At 54.5% G+C, this 20,281-nt stretch overlaps 2 protein-coding genes across 2 annotated transcripts in view; one reads left to right on the top strand and one right to left on the bottom strand.

Moving 5' to 3' along the window:
• The first annotated feature begins 2,802 nt into the window (after positions 1-2,802).
• Positions 2,803-4,434, top strand: CDK5R1 (cyclin dependent kinase 5 regulatory subunit 1). The gene has a single exon (XM_064524454.1). It carries the CDS (start codon positions 2,980-2,982, stop codon positions 3,871-3,873), a length of 894 nt encoding a protein of 297 aa, XP_064380524.1. The 5' UTR covers positions 2,803-2,979; the 3' UTR covers positions 3,874-4,434.
• Positions 4,435-5,282: 848 nt separating this feature from the next.
• MYO1D (myosin ID) overlaps positions 5,283-20,281 on the bottom strand; it is a 149,726-nt gene continuing 134,727 nt past the window's right edge. Inside the window, exon 22 of the mRNA XM_064524453.1 lies at positions 5,283-7,646. Coding sequence (XP_064380523.1) covers positions 7,490-7,646 — 157 coding nt within the window. The 3' untranslated portion in view covers positions 5,283-7,489. The remainder of the gene's footprint in view (positions 7,647-20,281) is intronic.

Genomic DNA, 20,281 nt, shown 5'->3' with positions numbered 1-20,281 from the left:
CAGGTGCCGCTTCCATTCCTAGGTTTCTTACTCAGTTTTTGAACTATATATAGCTTGTAAGATACTTCCCAAAAGCTGCTCTGGCCACTTCACCGCAACGCCACTTAAGCGGCGGTTTTCCCTGGGGACGCTTTGCGGCGGATGTGAATTGCTGATTTAGGTCGCTAATCGTAGGCGAATCAGTGGAAATTCATTCATGGAAACGGATCTGAAGCCTCCGCGCGCAGCAATTACGCTAGCAAACAAAGCGTGGAGGTGGAGAAGAGTAAAAGAGATTGCCATAAAGTCACGCATGCCCTTGGCAACAACAGCATTCAGGTCTGCTTGCTATTTCTCAAAGGGCAAGAAAAATATATCGGGGTCCTAAACCGGCAGCTAACGGCTGGGGGAGCAGAAAGGCCTCTTCGCCAGGGGCTGAGAGAATTGGACTTGGAGCAACAAAGTTGCAGCAGGTCCGCGGCGATGCCTTTTTCAACGTAGGGAGTTGAAGGAGGGCTAATTGCACGTTAGTTGTTCAAACGATCGGAGGAAAGCTGGGATTTTCCGAGGCGTCTGAGAGCCTGTGTTCCAAGTCCAAGCGTATTAAAATTAGGGCCAAAAAAGCTCAGAATGTTTGGTCTCGTTAAACCCTTCTGGCTTCAACTTCAAAAGGCTTAACTTAAAAAGCAGGCTTTTACACAAAGGCAAATTTCGTGCCGCTTGGGACCCTGTCATATTTTTAATGGACAAAGGGATTTCTTAGTAATAACAGGATTCAGAAGTGCCAGTCGGACTGGATTTGCACAGTCTATTACTGACGGTGATGTAGGAGGCCTTGAAAAGTGTTTACAAAAAGGATATATTTACCTTTTGACCATCCCTTCGAAAAAACATTCCTGGCTCCAAAACCGGGTTATGAGGAGCAGACAGCACTTCTGGGCGTGAATCGCTAACGGGACAAAATGTTACTTTAAAGAATCGCCCGGGCGTTTGGTGCCCAAACGGGGCTGTATCCACTATGCCGGTGCTCGGGTCGGGGCAGCCGGGGAAGCGATGCCGGGGTCCCCAGTGTGGGAACCGAGGGGCCAAGAAAAATGATGCTCTAGCTTGGGCGTGAAAAAGATGGATCCATCGGAAAATCGGTTTTGTTATGTGCTTAGGGCCCAAACCAGGCTGCAGGGAGACGGCTTGGCCGGGAACGCCTGGGTGGTGCCACCTTAGGATAGTTTTGGGTGGTTTGGGTGACAACAGCCCTTTTCCTCCTCCTTCCCGGGGGCTTCTCGGCTCCCCGTGTGCTGGGACGATGCGGTTGCGCCCGTCAGCTGAAGAAGGCGAGCTGGGAGATGCTGGGGGTTGCCAGAGACGTCTGCGTCCTTGCAGGGGGACAGAGGCAGCCGCGAGTCTGGGCCAGCGGTGGCTTTTGGGTGTAGATACGTACGAGCCCTCTGCAGCCGAACCCGGCACCGCAGGGCTGGTGTCTTTGCTGGTCGGTATCAAAGGCTTTAAAAGCCGGACTTGGCTTTCCCCAGCGAAACCAAACTTCGGCATCTCCCTCCTCAGGAGCCCTTACGTAATCCGTGCTGCTCCCGAGCAGCCTTTGAGTGTCGCTACAGTTTGCGGCGAGCCGGCGGCCTTCGGCGGCCGCGGGTTTCTAGCCGGGGCAGCGATGCGCTGAGCCCCTGTGGTTTTTTTGAACGCCGTTTCCCCCCGCCCCGGTTTAAAATGGAGGCTGTGGGCACCCGAAGCCAAAATACTCCGGCTCAGGCGCCTTTCTAACGCCGCTGCCTTTAATCGCGGCTGCTGAGCCTGCGTTTATTGACTGAGATGGGGCAGAGCGAGGTTTCGGGCGCTTGGCCCGGGGGTTTTTTTGGTTCCCCCCTGCCGTGCTCCAGCCAAGGCTGCGCAGAGCTCGCTGCCCCACGGGGCTGCTGTGTCCTCCGTCTGCCTGCACGGGACGCCCGAGCCCCGTCCCACTGCCACCAGCTCCGGCGTCTGGCAAGTGCTCGGTGCCCTCGGCTTCGGCCTGCGACCGGCCGGGACGCTGGGACCAGCCGGGACCCAGGCCCTAGGGCAGCGGCCGGCGCCACCTCCGTGGGCCCGGTCCGTGGCCCCGCTCGGCGCTCAGCCCCGGGGCGGGGTGGCCGGGACAGGCCGAGCCCCGGGGGGGGAGGTCCCACCCCTGCACCAACCGGGGTGGCCGCGGGGGGCGGGGCCTCAGGGGAGGGGGCGGGGCCGCAGCTGGGGCGGAGTCGTGGGCTCTGGGTTGTATCGGGTTTGGGGGCGGGGCCTCGGCGGGGGCGGGGCTGCGGAGGCGGGGCCGGTGTCGCAGAGGGAGGGGGCGTGTCCTCAGCGGGCGGGGGCGTGTCCACGAGGGCGGGGGCGTATCTTCAGCGGGCGGGGGCGTGTCCCCAGCGGGAGGGGGCGTGTCCTCAGCGGGCGGGGGCGTGTCCGCAGCAGACGGGGGCGTGTCTTCAGCAGGCGGGGGCGTGCCTTCGGCGGGCGGGGGCGTGTCCGCAGCAGGCGGGGGCGTGTCCCCAGCGGGCGGGGGCGCGTCTTCATCGTGCGTGGGCGCGTCCGCAGCAGGCGGGGGCGTGTCCGCAGCGGGCGGGGGCGCGTCCGCAGCAGGCGGGGGCGTGTCCGCAGCGGGCGGGGGCGTGTCCGCAGCAGGCGGGGGCGTGTCCGCAGCGGGAGGGGGCGTGTCCACAGCGGGCGGGGGCGTGTCCGCAGCGGGCGGGGGCGTGTCGGCGCCGCCCCTTCCCCGCCGGTGCCGCGGGCGCACGTGGCGGCGCGGGGCGGGCCCGTGGGCGGCGGGCGCGCGCACTGCGCCGCCGGGAGCGCGCGCGGCGGCGGGGCGGGGCGAGGCGCGGCGCTGAGCGGCGGCGGCGGCGGAGCGGGCAGCGAGCGCGGGGCCGCGCCGGGGCCGGGGCCAGGGCCGGGGCCGGGGCCGGGGCCGGGGCCGGGGCGGGCGCGGGCGGCGGGGCCCGCCGGTCGGCCGGCGCCATGGGCACGGTGCTGTCGCTGTCGCCGAGCTACCGGAAGGCCCCGCTGTTCGAGGAGGGGGCGGCCACGGTGGGGCACTACACGGCGGTGCAGAACAGCAAGAACGCCAAGGAGAAGGGCCTGAAGCGGCACTCGCTCATCTCGGTGCTGCCCTGGAAGCGCATCGCCGCCGTCTCCGCCAAGAAGAAGAGCTCCAAGAAGGTGCAGCCCAACGGCGGCTACCAGAGCAACGTGACCCACCTCAACAACGAGAACCTGAAGAAGTCGCTCTCCTGCGCCAACCTCGCCACCTTCGCGCCGCCGCCGCCCGCCGCCGCCGCCGCCGCCGCCGCGCTCGCCTCGGCGCAGAAGGCGCCGCCGGCCGCGCCCGCCGCCGCCGCCACCCCGCGCCGCGTCGTGGTGCAGGCGTCCACCAGCGAGCTGCTGCGCTGCCTCGGCGAGTTCCTCTGCCGCCGCTGCTACCGCCTCAAGCACCTCTCGCCCACCGACCCCGTGCTCTGGCTGCGCTCCGTGGACCGCTCGCTGCTGCTGCAGGGCTGGCAGGACCAGGGCTTCATCACGCCGGCCAACGTGGTCTTCCTCTACATGCTGTGCCGGGACGTCATCTCGGCCGAGGTGGCCTCGGACCACGAACTGCAGGCCGTGCTGCTCACCTGCCTGTACCTCTCCTACTCCTACATGGGCAACGAGATCTCCTACCCGCTCAAGCCCTTCCTGGTGGAGAGCTGTAAGGAGGCCTTCTGGGACCGCTGCCTCTCCATCATCAACCTCATGAGCCCCAAGATGCTGCAGGTCAACGCCGACCCGCACTACTTCACGCAGGTCTTCGCCGACCTCAAGAAGGAGAGCGGCGCCGAGGAGAAGGGCCGCCTGCTCATCGGCCTCGACCGGTGAGCGGGGCCCGGCCCCGCCGCCGCCGCCCCCGGGGACGCTCCGGCGGCCGAGCCCCTCCGGTTTGTGTGTCCTCCCCCCCCCCCCCCCAAAAACCGGTCCCCCCCCCCCGTTTTCCATCCCCGCGCCCCCCCCCCCCCCCGGAGCCGCCGGGCGCGGACACGGCGCAGGGACAAGTTGGGCTTTTTTTTCTTAATGGCTTGAAGGTCACAAGCGCCTCCCCCCCCCCCAAAACCTTCCCCCCGGGGGGGCTTCATCAGCCGCGGCGGGGGGGGCAGAGGTGCAAGGAGCTGCCGGCTAGACGGGCGCGGCGTTAATGCAGACAAAGAGCAGGTACGGGGAAAAAAATATATATATATATGTGTGTGTGTATATATATATTTTTATATATATATATATATTTATATATGTATTTTTATATATATAAAAATATATATATATAAAAATGCTGGAAAGGGTTTCTCAAACCGGTGCTCCGGCCGTGTCAGAGCCGATGGCAGCGAGCGCTACGGCACGGAGCCGGGCCCGACACCCCCCCCCCCCCGGTACCCCCCTTCCCCCGGTACCCCCTTCCCCCGGTACCCCCTTCCCGGTTACCCCCCCCTTCCCGGTCCCCCCCCCCCCCCCCCGGGAGATGCCAACCGCAGGCAGCGGCCGCCGGAGCCGGGCCCCCATCTGAGCCATGGGGCAGCACCGCCGGGGCGCGGAGCGCGTCCCCGCTTCGCCCTTTTATTTATTATTTCTTCTTCTCCTTCTTCTTCTTCTTCTTCTTCTTCTTGGGAACGAGCGAGCCGCGACCCGCCCGAGGTGGCGGTGCAGGGACTCGGACTGCTACTGTATCATGTACATCAATGTGAAATGTATCGTCCCCATCGTGCACTGATCATAAGTGTTGTGTAGAGAAACAAAAAAGGATCTGCTGGAGTTGTGCAAGCAAGGAAAGGAATCTACATGCTGCTATATGAATACTTCTAGGACGACGAAAAAAAAATCACAAAAAAAAAAAGAGAGAAAAAAAATACTAACCTACGGGAGGGGGGGAGAAAAACGCCAACCCTTCGGTCTTCTTTCATTGTTGCTTTTACAGTGGTATTGCGCATGCAAAAAGAGAAAAAAAATAACAAAAAAAAGGAGCATTTTGTGTCTTCAAAAAAAAAAAAAAAGAGGGAAAAAAAAATCACAAAAAAAACAAAAGAAAAAAAACCTTACAAGAGATGGCTGTAAAAAAAAAAAAGACACCCATGCACAAAGACCCGACACCACCCCGATACTGCAGTCTTGAGCTGGTATTTCCTTATCAGGCCTGGGGACTGATAAGTTTTTTTTCTTTTTTTTTTTTTTTTTCCTTCGTGTGCACAGTTAGTTTAGTTCTGGTCCATCAGTCGTTAAAACTTGCAAACGAGAGGGAGAAATAACGTGCCATTTTTTTTTTTTAATTTTTATTTTTCACTTGAAGCTCTTCATTGCTGTACATTGGAACCTGCTAATGATACATGTGTACGTACGTTTTATTTTTATTATTATTATTTTTTTTTTAGTGCAATCTCTTCCGTAGATCTTTGTTGACCAAATTGGTGGGTATTGTTACTTATTAATTTATATTTGTCTCATTTTTGTACGTATGTGTATAGTGTGTTTGTAAGTATGTGTGGTTTATAACCTGACAGACTGTGTCATGGGGCTCAGTGTGCCTGTAATTTAATCCCCTCCCCTTATTTTTATTTATTTTTGTACTGTGCCGATTAAATAAAAATGCACTGACCATCCATTACACGGAAGCCCGTTGCAGCGAGTCGTTTCTGCGGCCGCCGCCGCTAACGAACGAGCCGCCGCCTGGGAAAATCGGATTTGTGCCGGCGGCGCGAGAGAAACTGGGCCCGCACCGCGCGCGATGCAACTAATAGGTCTTTTATTTATTACAGGCAATTATGTAAACAAAAAACCCAAGTCCATTATAGTAGGTTTTTTTCTGGTCTTTTACCCATTAAAATAGGAATGACTTTAAAAAAAAAAAAAAAAAAATCATTGCATTATCGCCCCAGGCTTAACATTGAAATACGATTTAGAAATAGTTAATTTATGGGGGGAAAAAAACAGGAATATATATATATATATATATATATATATGTATATCTATAAAACCAGAGCGGGCACAGATAATATATTTTATAAAGACACCTCTCATCATGTACGATATTGCCAGCTTTAGTGTTAGACCTCTCCTCAAAGGCGCCGGTTAGTGCTGTCCATCGGTGTTTGAGGGGACCTGGTCCAGCGTCACCTCCCCGGGGGACTGGGGACAGGGGACGGGGGGGGGCAGGGACCCCGCAAGGCTTTGCCACCCGCCGCTTTCCCGCACCGGGCGGCAAAGGGCTCCGGTTCGGGCGGCGAAGCACCTTGCCGGGGCTTTCTGAGCCCCCGAAAAACGCTCCTTGGTCACCAACAGCGAGGCCGGGCCGGGAGGACCTCTGGGTGCCTCCACCCCAGGGACCTCCGGGCCGGGGTCACCGCCGACGGGCTGGAGATCCTGACCTGACCAGCAGTGCCAGAACGCACTGTGTGTGTCTATATATATATGTGTGTATATATATATATATTTATTAAAAAATATGTATATATGTGTGTATATATATATATATATTTTATAGATATATATATATATACACACACACACACATACACACATACACACACACATTTATTTATTTAAAAGCCCCCTGTCCCCCCATCTCCTCTGCTCCAGCACCGCAGAAGCAGCCTGCTACGCAAGGCACCGGCATTAAATAAAAAAGTGCATGCGGCTGGTCCAGAGGCGATGGCAACGGCAAAGCAACGCTGTTAAAACCGGGGGCCCCGTCGCCGATGCAGGATGAGGGTCCAACTGGAAAAACCCCTGGGAAAAACACTATCCCCCCGGGAACAGCCCAGCCGTTTGCAATATCGAGTCTGCGCTGCCCCTTTTGCTTCGTGGACGGACTTGCCCAGAGTTAGTGTCTACATAGTGCAAAGCGAGGGAGCGAAGGGCTTCGGGCTCCCCGGCGCAGGACCTGGGGACGGCAGCCGCCCGCGGAGGAGAAGCCAGCCCCGACGCGGCTCCCCGGTGCCCAAATCCCATCCGCGGCTCCCTTTTCCCAAGGGATTTGGTCTTGTGGAATGGGGGACCCACTTGCCAGCATCTCCCTTTTCTGAGCCCGGGCTCTTTGGGTCCTCCAGGCTGTGAAACGACATACAGAAACGCAGAGGGGAACGTCGGAGAAGGGTCAAGAGATGAATGCGGGAAAGGGGATAAGTACCTATAACTGTGTTTTTTTTTTTGTTTTGTTTTGTTTTTTTGAATAATTCAGCTTCCTGATATTCTGGCCTGTTCTGTATGTTGGATACAGGCCCTTGGCTATTTTAAGCCTTAGTTGCATGTGGTTGTGGAAAAAAAAAAAAAAAAAAAAAGCCCTCTCCTGAATTTGGGCTCGACCAATTTGGAGCTCTTTTTAGGTGCGCGACTAAGTCCCGGCCGAGCGGCTCGCCAAATCCATCCCCCCGAAAAGCCGAAGGCCCAGGGAGGGCGATCGAAACCCTTCTCCGTCCGTCTTTGCTCGGCTCGCTCTCCGGGCCGCCCGGGATGCTAATTCCCCGGCACGCAGAGGATGAACCCGGAGCGATGCCTGGTGAAATCCGGCTGCGATTGGTTGATCTTCGTTTCCACGGAGACGGTGCATTTGCGCCCGTGCAGGCTGCACTGGACCGGGTTGGTGACGCTGACTTGCAGAGCGCGTTTCTCACTGCGGGGAGAGGGGGAAAAAAGGGGAAAATGAGCATTAGGAGAGGCCACAGGGCCAGGTGCCATCCTCCCCCGTCCCCCGAGGCCACCGGGGACTCATCCTGCCCCAACCTGCCCAGCGCCCCGGCTCCAAGCCCAGCTCCCCGACTTTTCCCGGAGGAGAGAAAGGATTCGGTGGTAAAACCTCCGTCTCCTGCCGTCCATGCCCGGAGCGCGCGGCCCTCGCTGCGGGACGCCCCGGCAGTAGGAGCTCGGGAACGGGGACGTTTTTTGCCACGTGCAAAGGGACAAAGCCTGCGTGGGCCTGGGGACGGCACGCTGCCACCAGCCCTCGCCCAACCCACGTCTGCGCAAGGTGCCCTCCTTGGTCAGGGCCTGCCCGGGTGCCCTGCTGGACACCCCAAACATCTCCAGAAGAAGCTCACGGGAAACGTGGCCTCACCCAAGGTGGGTCCGGCCAACAAAGCCCGGATTGGAAATAGCTGAAATACTTTGAAATATGGTTTTGAAACACTCCCCCGCTGACCCTGCCCGCGCAGCGCTGTCCGGCACCGCCGCGTAGGCGACAGCTCGTGAACCTGCCTTCAGGTTTTCCTTTCCTCAGCTGCTCTCCAGCCGAGCTCGGGCCACTCCATCCCATAAGGACATGTCAGATTAATACAAGAAGACCTCAAAGAGGCAATTACGACCTGGGGAAAACATCCTCAGGCGTCAGGATCCTCGCCGGCCACTTGGCGAGGACACCGGCCCATCTCCCGCCGGGGCCAGGCATGCACCGGCATCGCCTCTCCAGATGCTACAGCACCCTGCGCTGGTACCCGGGTCCAGGGCAGGGACCTCGATCCCTTCCTGATGCTTTAGCGAGGGCGGCTCTACCCTGGTTTAACCATTTCTGAGAGTTACGGCCTCGAGGGCCAGTGAAACGCAATGCAATTGCCATAACCTGGATCCTCTTTGCTGTTGTGCCGGGGACAGAAGGGGGAAAAAAAACAGATTAAAAATGAGGAAAAAGCTCTGACAACCTTCAGCTCTTCAGAAGAGCCGTTCCCAGGTAGCCCAAAGCGCTAACAAGCCCTGAACGAGACAGCAAACATCTGGGTTATCTCGAGGAGCGGCGTAACAGGGCTCAGATCGCGTTTGGCAGGTCTCCATCTGCCGCCGTGTTTCCATTTAGCTTTATGGAAACGTTGCTGACGACTTGGCCATGGATCGGTGCAGCCCCATCACCGTGGACTGGGACACGAGTGACAGATGGTTCGGGTGAAGCAGAGAGCTCCTTCCTTCACTTAGGGCTCCCCAGTTGGACTTGCAAGCGGTCCCGGAGCTGAGGCTCCCAGGGCTCAAGGTTTTATTGCCATTTTCTCCGGCCTTGATGGGAATCGTCAATGAGGCAGCGCCCATGGGAGGTGCAGACAGTTGATCCGCACGTCCTGGAGAAATCCTCCACCAGGTCCTATGAAAAACTCGCCTGCTGGCACCAGAGGCTTCATCCAAGGTCATCGCTGGGAACCCAGAGAGAATTTCCATCGTCCAAAACACTTTGTCCATGGCTGGTTGGGTCACTCCCAGCTGGAGACACCAGGATGGATTGCTGCCCATCTCTGCTCTGGTAGGTGACAGGTTTAGCAATAATGGACAAGAATGTCCCCCTTGGCTAAAGGCCATAGAAAAAAGCCACCATTTTGCATCATTAGTAACTTTTGTTGTAACAAAGTGTGGAAATTCCTATAATTCCCTTGAGGTGCGATAGAAACATGGTTATTCTTGAGCCCAAGATGATCCCAGGCTGCCCATCCGCAAGCACCAGTCACCGGCCCTTTGCATGAGGGAGCAGCAAGTGTCACGAAGCAGGAAAATGAAACATCTCGCAGCGTCCCTGTCCCTCAGCCATCACCGGCTCGGGGAAGTGGGAAGAGATAGCCAACGAGTTGGCCTTGAGGACATCCCTCCCATGGCTTCACTCACACTTGAAATTCTTGCTCGTCTTCCAGCATTTCTTAGAATAATATCCAGTGGTTTAAGGACTCAGCGGCATCAACTCGTCCACCTTACTCAACGCTCAAACGCACCGGGGCAGATGGATGCTATTTCTGGTCTGCGTGTCTGCTCCATTTAGCTTCCAGACACGAGGTCTCCTTCTGCTTTAGCTGCTACACCTTATCAGGGAAAATACTGTGAGACTCTCGTGCAGAACACCCTTCGTTTTCACCTTGTTACCGCAGAGCATCACGGCCCGCAAGCCACATTTTTAGGCAGCTCCGAAACGGTTAAGATGTTCGCCACTCAGAAAAAATAAAAAAAAGAGCCGTTGTTTCGTTTGGAGGGGTATTGGCAGGGCAGCAGCAGTTAAAGCCCTCACGTTGTCCCAGGTATTTAATACTTATTTACTGTTGCCTCAGCACGCCAAGGCTAAAATCCCTACTTAGTTTGCTATTTTTACCGTGTCTTAGCAAAACGAGCCGTATACACAGAAGAGCCTCTCTGAGATTCCTGCCATCATGTGCTTGGCAGCCAGGGTCAGCATAAAGTGTCTTTAACAAGGGTAACTGCTAATTACTTTCTTTCTCCTCTCCCACATCCCTCGTCAAATTATAGGTAAGGAGACAGACAGGTCTCATAGCTGCTAATAGTCGAACTCTGTTGACCCTTGTGCACGGCACTAAGCCAGCCCCAATCATGCAAAAGAATCTCATTAATCTGCATCTTGGCCACAAGCAGGACCCAGGCCTGGAGATCAGGAGGTCCTTGATCTATTTTGAGCTCCTCCAGGCTGAGCGACCTTCAGCAGGAAGCTAAATCTCCTGAGGTATCAGCTCCGAGCTGGTTCTCCAGGATCTCCAGGAGGATCCACTTGGGTACACGGTGATGTGACGTGAACATTGCTCTGGGATACTGGGGTCTGGAGAAGACGTTCCTCTTTGAGAAGCTCTGATCTTCACTCCCTGTAGCAGTTCCCATTAAATAGGGCTCCACTCTCTCCCCATGTTCTCCAGTACTCATTCACTCTTGATCATACTGATTTTCTTCCACGTGAGAACACGCTTCAGCCTCAAAACCTTTTGCCTGGGCAGCAGGACAGCTCTGGAAGCATCCAGAGAATGATCCTTGCAAGCCCAAATAGGGATTTCAACCCCCTTGGTCTTCCCTGATAGGCAGCGCAACCTTGACCGCTGCCACCAGCTCCACCAGCAGCTCAGTCCGCCAGGACCTTGAGCCTCTTGGATGCTGCTCCTGGGGTAGGTCAATCACCAGTAAGGAAGAGGTTGGAAGAAACATCAGCTCGGTTTCCAGCCCATCGATTGCATCAGCATCACACCTGTCGGCGCGGTGGCAAAGAGGGAGAAGACAGATGCTGGCTGCCCTGGAGTAAGATGGTTTATTTTTGGACTGAAAGGCAGAAAACAGCTGTCTGCAGGAGCCAATAAGTAAAATACGTTCCAAACCTCACTGATACAACTAGATTTTACCAGAGAGCACAACTGGGGAGATGTTTCCCAAGCTCCTGCAGAATTTGGATCTCAAAGGGGTGTGAAAAGTCTGAAATGGGGACGGCCCAGCCGTAATCCTGGAAGTCCGACAACATATTTCATGGACATGGGCAAAGACATCGATGGCAGCAAAGGCAGAGAGAAATCTCCCTTCCGGATCACGCTCTGGCTAAAGGACTAAATGAGCTTTCACAGCATGTTCCTCTCCCACCGTGGCACTTTGCTGTTCCACCTCTCTGTCTCAATGAGATGATTCACTCAGGAAAAGGTTGTTAAGGCGAAATTAAGGTGCAGGAACGTTTGCCCGATCAAATCTCAAGCTCGGAAATGCGCAACTGTACTCACTCGGTCTCAGCTCTGCCTGGTCACCATCTTGCTTTAATTCCTTAAATACTGGCAACCATTTAAATGCTTAAGGAACATTTCTGCATTTGTTCATTACTTACGAACAATCTTCTGGCCTTCGGGATGATTTAGAGGAACAACTGAGAAACTTCTAGCTGTGACTAAATTGATCCTTACTACACACTGCCTACAAAAACCTGCTCCAAACGTTAGCCTCTAGTTTTGTTAAGCCTTTAACGTGCTTCCTAGACTCTCCTGCCACCTCTTTTGGCCAGGGATACACGTTTAGGAGACCACCTACACTATGTCAGTGCTGATGCAACCGTATACACCACGTACAGCCCTGCTCTGCCTCTGAGATCATCCCTCTTCGAGCTTTTTTATGGCAGATTTGGCCATTCACCAAGCCCAGACCTACCCTGAACGCTGACAAAAGTAAAGTCAATTAGGACAAAGTGATGGATGCTGCTGCCGGGCATCTTCTGGGAAACAAAATTACTTATTTTTAACAACTGTTCCATTAGAAGAGACAGCGAGATGCAGGCGCTGGCTGCGATTCTGCTCGGAAAGAAATGCAAGCGCCCAGCTTCCCGGCATGAAGCTGGCCTGCAAAAGCGTATAGAGAAAAAAATGAGTTTTCGTGGGAAAGATAGGATCAAAACCAGCACTACCTCAATCCTGCCAAGGAGCCAAGTGATAAATTTATCCTTAGAGTCACATGAAGGCCTTGGTGTTTTGTGAAAACGCTGAGGTCTTTTCATACAACCGCAAACGACATTTTTCGGATGGAAACAGCCTGTCTCTCGGCATCGCGGCAGGCCGAGCGGCAGCTCCCGACCTCAGCCGGTTGCGTGCAGGGGCTTCGTTTCGCTGTTGGGATTTAACGGCTCAGTGAGCTCCGCAGGACTCGGGGACTTCTCCATCATCTGCTCCAAACCGTCCTGACGTGCAAACTGCCTTCATCAGCAGACTCCCCTTCGCCTGTGCTCCCACCCACTGCCTCGCGCCCGTTAAAGGAGTTAAGGGTGAACGGTTGGGGCAATCGCGTGGGCACGGGGGTACGTGAAGCGGTAGCGTCAGGCGGACGGGTCGGGGTATACGGGAGAACGGCATCCCGGAGCCGGCGCATCAGCGCGGGCCGATGGGAAAACGCCGGCAAAGGGGGAACCGGCAGAAGCGGAAGCAGGCTACTGGCCCATGAAATATCCGCGTTTTGACTGCGCATTTAAGCCAGGACCCGGGGGAAAACACAAGCCAAGTGGCGCATAAATGGCCACAGACATCTGTCAACACTGTTGATAACGCAGAAGCAGCCGTGTAGCCCGTAAGTGGTGGGAAGCAAAAACAAATGAAGGCAAAGAGCGGGGAAAGGTCAGAGGGAGCTTCTGCAAAGACGGCAGCAGAAGACCAGAATGTTAAATAAATATATTGTTAAAAAAAGGACATGTTAAGCATCCGAGATGCTTCGGAGTGAACCCAGATGACTCAGAATGTCTCGCAGGATCCGCGAGAGGTGAAAACGCAGCGCCAGTCCCCGAGATATCCGTAATTTCGAGCTGTGAACCGGGAAAGGCGGCAGGTCTGAGCGCTCCGGGAAGAGACCCGCAGGGCCGGCGGCACCCGACCGGCGGCAGGACAGGAGGAACCGGCGGCGATTTATACTTTTAACGAGGCTCTGCCAGCCCGCGAAAGCAGCTAGGGAAACCATGGAGCAGGAAGGAAAGGCGTCCTGGGAATCAAGAGTTGGGCAGAAGCTGGGAAACAGGTTAAAACTAAGCAGCTCGAAGATGAAGAGCGGCTGTCGAAACTCCCCCCCCCCCCAAAAAAAAACAGCAGCAGCTCTGCAGGAGGAAAATGGCAATAAAAAACTAGGATAAAAAACTAGAGCGGTCTAAAAAAAAAAAAAGGTGGCTTTCAAGTCTCTAGGTCTTCAAAAAAGCCAAAGAGAGGAGGAACAGCGATATTTCCAGCTGGGTTAAAATGCTTTTTTCCAGGCGAGGGCCGATCTCGCCGCCACGCTCGCTGCAGGCTGCCGAACTCGCGGCTCGCGGGTGGCACGGAGGCGAGCGACGCCGAGCAGGACCTACAAAGACACCGGAGGTAACATACGTAAAAAACCATCATGTATCTGAGTCCCCGCAGGTGCCAGTTTTGGAAAAGATAAGAGTCCCGCGCGCGGGGCTGAAAGGGCGCTGGCCGTGCCGGCGTCGGAGCTGCCAGGGGAGGGATGGGGCAGATATATCTCGCGCGACCACTCGCGCTTCTCCGCGGCTTGCAGGACAACGATACGGGGTCCTTGGGCAACAAGGCATGGGTGGCAGGCCGAGCTGACGTGCCGAAAAGTTAATATTGCAACCACATGTAAAGGCCCCGGTGTCGGTATTTCGCTCCAGGGAAAGGCAGGTCCCGCCGGCACGTGGTGCCTCCTCGGCTTTCCCGTGCCACCCGGGAACAACACCTTTCCCCATCTATTAAAATACACCAGCGATGCAACAGCTCACGTAGCTCCAGGAAGGGGAGATGGACTGGGACCCGTTTTCGGGTTCAGTCCCCCCCCGTTCGCAAGCCGAAGGCAGCGGGGTCAGCGCGGGCGAAATACTTGCCCCTGGCGAAGGGCACGCGGCAACGTCGGCGACCGCGGAGGATTTGCGAAAAGCTGCCGAGGCCCCGCGCGGCACGAGCCCGACAGGATGTTTTTCTCGCAGTCGCTTTATTTTAGGGACGCGCTGCCGGCCGCGGCGCGGGGCTCCTCTGCGCAAGGCGGACGTGGGCTGAGCCGGGCTTTAACGTGGGTCGAAGCTGGGGAGGAGAGGGAATAGCGAGATGGGAGCAGCGCAGAAACAACGGGAATCTCGAGCCGGCATCAAAGGACGTATTTCTGGAGTCGCAGGGCAGAACAAGTCCCCTGGGGCGTTTTAATGCCGAGTTCAACGTGGCACGAGTTAAACATGCTTCTCGCAGTACGGTTTCTTAAAATTATCTGCAATCAAGTGATTTTTAATACCACGACGTTTTTTTTTTTGGCTTTGCGAACCAGCAAAACTTAATGCTTTATTTCCAGGCCAGTTCTGCACCCAAATGTATCTTTGGGCAAAACCCACCTGGAAGAAGCGGCTTTCCAAAAGTACTTTTGGAAAAGCAAACGACAAAGCTGCGATCCCATGCAAACGGGCTAAAATCTCTCCCAGCACGCTTCAAGCCCCGGCTTTCACCCTCCTCCGGCTGCAACCCGCCTACGTGGCGTTGCTCTTTGCGGCTCTCGCTGACATCTGTTTACCGCCAGGAACCGCAAAGCCACGTGCCGTCGGTTTAGGGAACCGCGCGTTACGCCATCGCCCGCCCGGCTGCGTCAGTGCCTCTATTCCGACGCTTTTAATCCGAAACAAGGTGCGTTAATACCTATAGCGAGCTCTGAGTTATCCCAATAAAAGCGTTACGTATGCTCAATGCAAAAGCGATGCCGGCCGGCGATGCTCCGGGCTGCCGGCGTGCGAGCAACGCTCCGGCTCTTCCCTTTTATCCACATTGCCTTTCCTCTGCCCTGGCAGCACCTGCTCCCTGCTCTGTATCGCACAAAACACGAGAAGGGGACCAAAAAGGGCCTCATCCACGCACCTCCCAAAGCGGAGCCCCGAGGGGACCCGCTGCCCCCGATGTGACCGAGCGGCACGGTCGGAGCGGGACGATCTCCTTTCGGGAGCTAAGCTCGGCTGCGAAAGACGCCCTGAGCTCATTACGGCGCTTAGGCTATGATTAGAAAGTCTCCCGCGCCGGCTAGAGCCGCAAACGTGATGCTGCGGGATCAACGCAGCAGCCTGTGAATTAAAAAAGAAAAAAAAAAGTAGGGCACTAAATATTTTATTTTCTGAAGCAGCAAAATGAAGAGATTTAAAATCCCTGGTGGAGGGGGAGTGGGGAGAAAATAAGCATTTTTGGTGTGAAATGGAAAAGGCAGCTCGCAGCGCGGTCGCGATGCATTTGGCTTTTGCGGTAGGATGCAGCGATGGAGAGGGGCTGCAGCAGCAAAGCTGCCCAGGGCCTTTTGATCTTTTGCAGTCAGTAGGTTCCAGTAGCAACGTGAGAGAAGCGTCGTTTTGGGCTGCTCGCAGAGGTGTCCATCTGTACGGGATGGAAAGAGGTTTTGGTGCACGATTATGAACCAAGTTAGGCAGGAAATCATTTCCAAGACGGCACAGTCTCCTGCCCAGCGCCGTCCCCGCCGGCACGCGGCGGACGCGCCGCTCCACTACGCTTTGCAGCCAGGTTTAAACTCTACTTATTTTGCACATAAACAGAGGAATTTGCTTTCCGAAGCCAATGGTTACGCGTGTCAGAGCCCGGCCACGCATGCCAACATCTTTTGCCCCTCGCCTTCATCTTCCGCTTAAACTGTTAATCCAGGTTTTGCAAGCGGCAGCTCTCCCCAGGTGCAGCAGCGCGGACGTCTAAACGGCAGCTTCTCCTCAATTCCCCAATTAGTCATGTTTTTTCCAGCTATTTTGAGTGCTGGCAAAGCTTTTGAGACACGGTTCCCATCCGGCTTTCTGCTTTGGTGGACTCAGAGGCAGCCACGAGACACTTAAATGTTACGTATTCTAGCAAACCAGCACGCCAAAAATACGACCCGAATTCCCAGGCCGTAGCCAGAGCAAAAGCAGAGCATCGGCTCCTTCCTACGCTCACGCCACGGATCCTGCATTAGAAACGCACCGTAAATAAAATACGACTGCTTAGGAAGACGAAGGCAGGCTCGTTTCCCGGTTTCGACATCGTGAACCCTGATTCCTGCACGGGCTGAGGCAGCACTATGGGAAAAAACTGGGAAAAAAATACTTCCAAGGGCATCTAGCGTGTTTTGGGCATCGAGGATACATTACTCAGCAGCAAAAACGTGAGATATAAGGGTGTGATGATGCAGCCAGTAAGTATAGCATTATGCAACTGTTTATCCCTTGAATTTACAGGGGGGCAACAATTTTCTAGCACCAAATAGCGGCCAGGACGGAGGATGAACGCTAGACACCTGCATTATTTTGGAAGATCACATCAGCTACGTTTTCCCCATCGGGACCTGCAGGGCTGTAAGTGAAGCAGATATTTTTAAACCAGAGTCAGACCAAAGTCCAAAATCCAGAACCGGCGGAAGCAACCATGCAGATTTTGAGCTCGTATGCAATTGTTATAAAAAATTAGAAGCAGATGTGCTTCTGAAGGCCTCTCCTTTGTTTTTGTTTTTCTTTTTTTGCCCTTGCTCTTTGGGATCGAGCTGTCTGTGGGAAACCAGCAGCCAGACGTTAGAGATAGGCGGCAGGGCGCTTTGCCGAGGCCGCCCGCTCCATTTCTGCTGGCACCGTCTCCTCGAGGAGCAAATCGCCGGCAGAAACCGCGGGAAACGAGCCCATCCGGGCTCTGCTTCCGACCCGGGGACGGTCTGAGCTGCTGCGTTACAGCTCGGCTCCGTTATACGCTGCACGGCCGAGCTGGAGCAGGGAGCGTCGGGAAAGAAATGGAGGGAAAGAAAGCGGGCTCAGACATCTCGGGAAAATCCGCCGCCGGGTTCCCGCACGCGGAGCGGGCAATGGAGGTCTCCACACTAGATACGTGCTTTGATTTGCCCCATGATGCTGCATTCATTAAATTTTTTGGGGGAAATAAATAAATAAACAATAATAATAATAAATAAAGGGATCCGAGTGCCACTGTCCGCCTCCTTCACTTGGCATTAGCCACTGCTCTGGCCGCGGGTGTAACCCTGCTCCGTCAGCACGAGCCTGCTCTGCTCCTCGCTTCCCGCGCAACAGCTGTGCTTAATCCTCTCTATTTCCAGAGCTGCTCTGAAAACCCAGATTTTTCTCCCTTGCTTTTCTCATTTAATAGAAAAAAAAAAAGAGAAATTAGCCAGAGCTTCAGGGCATAGGAAAATGCCACGAAAAAGAGGTGGCACCGTGCCGCATCCTATTGCGGCTTTTTCCCCCCGGCGAGAAGCAATGTCCCCATTGACCCTCCCCAGGCAGAGCAAGATTTTTATCGCCTAGCGTCCGACAAAAGGTCGCGGTTTCACGGGCAACGTGTACCTGAACGCGAAAAAAACCCAAAAAAGTCGCCCTCTGCACGGCCAAAATGAGAATGGCTCAGACACAGCGATTTTTGCACACTGACGCCGTGGCCCTTGGACACTGAAGGATGTGGCAGCGGGGATGTGGTGGAGGGACGGTGTTTTCCGAAACCAAAGCAGCTCAAAACAGCGTTAAAGAGAGGGTGATGGACAGACCAGGGCCAGGAGAGCAAGTCCGCGTGACTCAGGGCACGGAGGTCTCGATTGCTCCATCGCATCTGGGTTTGAGCTTTTTAAGCAATTGCTATTTCCCTCCTCATATCTCCTGGAGGCAACGGCCCAGCCAGGAGCTTTCAGAGGAGCCTGAAGGGACCGGGCAAAGCTAGGACAAGAGAAAACAATCCATAAAAGCTTGGGGTCTTGGAAGCGAGGAGAACACAGATCACAGAAGTGACCCTGGGACACGTATCTGCGTTGCCTTTTTGGCTGCCGGCGTCCCCATGTGCCATCAGCTGACTCCCAGAGGCTGCTGCTATCCAAAGGACGATGCTCAAGCAGGTTCACCACCGTTTGTAGCACGCCGGTGGCCAACACACCTTGCCCACACCAACCTTCCCCAAAAACCATAATTTTTGAAGTCCTGAGAAACTTTGGCTTCTGTTTTTCAACTCAGAACGGATAAAAGATAGGAATGGCTGGTCGGTGACCCAGGAGACCACAAAAAAGAGAAGAAAAGAGCAGTAAAGCACAGCAGGCAATCATAAAGCGGACAAATACGAAGGAAGTGGGGGATTTCAGAAACGTCAGGAAGGACAGAGAAGACAACCTGGCCTAATTTGGACAGTGCGGTGTCGCAAACAGCCTAGGTTGCATCTTTCATAATACGAGGCAAGTTGCTTCTGTTGACGTCTACTGCCTTGAAAAATCAGTTGCATAAAGTTGTCCATGCGTGAAAGCCCAGCTGGAACCGGTACCTAGATCACCTAGGCCACGTTGCGGCACCCCAATGAACCATTTTGTTGTCTAATCAAATTTCAGGCATGATAAAAGCCATTACTGCCAGAGTAGAAAGCATTGGTGTGGATCAGATTTTAAGTAGCGAAGTCTGGGGAGAACCAACAACGAGGTGGATTTTGCAAGAAAGCTTTTCCCCTCTATCGTGAAACTTAAGAGTCGTGAAACAAAGTCCTTCTGGTGTTGCACGGCACCAAGGAGGTATTTAAAAAGAGGGATATGATTCTGGACTCCTAATGTCCTCTCCAAGGACCAACTGCAGTCAGATCTGCCCAAAGCGACATGGCCAGCTCACCTGCCAGGAGTTCGGTATCAGCCACCAGCTCCACGGAAAGAAGACCAAGCCAAAAAACACAACCCCATGCCTAAATAATTAAAGGCAGCCAACTTTTCTACCTTTCAAGCCAAATGATTCCTGAGACTACCACGTTTTTCCACGTGTTTCCTTAATACTGGGGACTCCTGATGCCCTACGAGATGTTGAGAAGGCTTCTAAGAACCAAAACTTAGGGCTAACAGGAAAATGATCTGCATGTGACAGCAAAGCGATGGGAAGGATTTTCAACGGACCTTGTGCATGGAGGGAGGTGGGCAACTGATTCAGTGTTATTTCAGCAGTGTTTGCTGAGATGTTCCAAAGCAATCCCAATATTTCTGCTAAGTAAAGGGATTTGAAGCACCAGTCCCAGATGAAAAATGCTGGCACTTCTGCTCCGCTTTGTTCTCTCCTCTTTATTCGCTGGTACGTTAGCACAATTCACATAGACAGAAGAAAAAAAAGGCAACCGGCTGGGAAGAGAGACAACTACATCTTATTTAAATAACTGACCTATTTCTGCTTTTGCTTTGCTGAACTTACTCAACAAGAAGTTTGGATTTACAGAAATAGCTGAAATAACTGTGTTGAAGCGCGTGCAAACGTTCTTCCCGTGGCCGAGCCAGCATGAAAAACAGGTGCATCAACAAAAAGATTTTTTCGCTTACAGAAATGAAAACTTTTGGAGAGGAAAGGCATGGTGCTCGAATGTCTCCAAAACGGCCGATTCCCACTCGATTGAACATTTACGCTTTCACTGCAACGCATTTCAGGGTATTTATGCGATGCTAGTGAAAGGCAGCACATACGTATGCACGTATGCATGCATATAAGCATTTATCATCCGTCACCAGACCCGGAAACATTGCAAAATCCCGTTGCAACATTGCAAATCCGCTCAAATAAAAGCGGGTCTGTTCCAGCCCGGGCTTCGGATGCAAGCTTTGGAGCCTGGACACGTCACCAGGCACAGCAAACCGCTTTTAATTACCGTCTGGCACAGTTTGCCTTCTCAGCTGCAGAAGAATTGCTCCTTCTTCCTATCTCCCCTCGCAGCGCACGGTACAGTTTGGCGTTAAATGCTATTTTCTGTTGATGAGCCTCTTTCCTTCCCACCCCCGACCTTCTGCTTCATGTAGATGGCAACTAATGCCAAAAAGCTGTCATTACCGGCACTCGCCGACAGCACCGCTGCAGCAAGTCCAACAACGCTGCCGTTATCCCTGCCTCCGAGCTCCTTCGAGGCCCTCCATGCCTTTGGATTCACCCTCTTCCTCCGATCCTTCATAGAAATCCCGCAAGGCGCTGCCACGGCTGCAGAAGACCGGACCTGCTGCCGTATGGGTCTCCCCACTCTCGTGCTCCTATAGAAACCTCTCCAAATACAAGCAAATTTGGCAAAACGGAGTCGTTCTAAG

The sequence above is a fragment of the Dromaius novaehollandiae genome, chromosome 22 (genome assembly GCF_036370855.1).
Source record: "Dromaius novaehollandiae isolate bDroNov1 chromosome 22, bDroNov1.hap1, whole genome shotgun sequence".
Classification (NCBI taxonomy): domain Eukaryota; kingdom Metazoa; phylum Chordata; class Aves; order Casuariiformes; family Dromaiidae; genus Dromaius; species Dromaius novaehollandiae.
The sequence above is the reverse complement of the archived record's forward strand: the minus strand, read 5'-3'. Positions and strand labels throughout refer to the sequence as shown.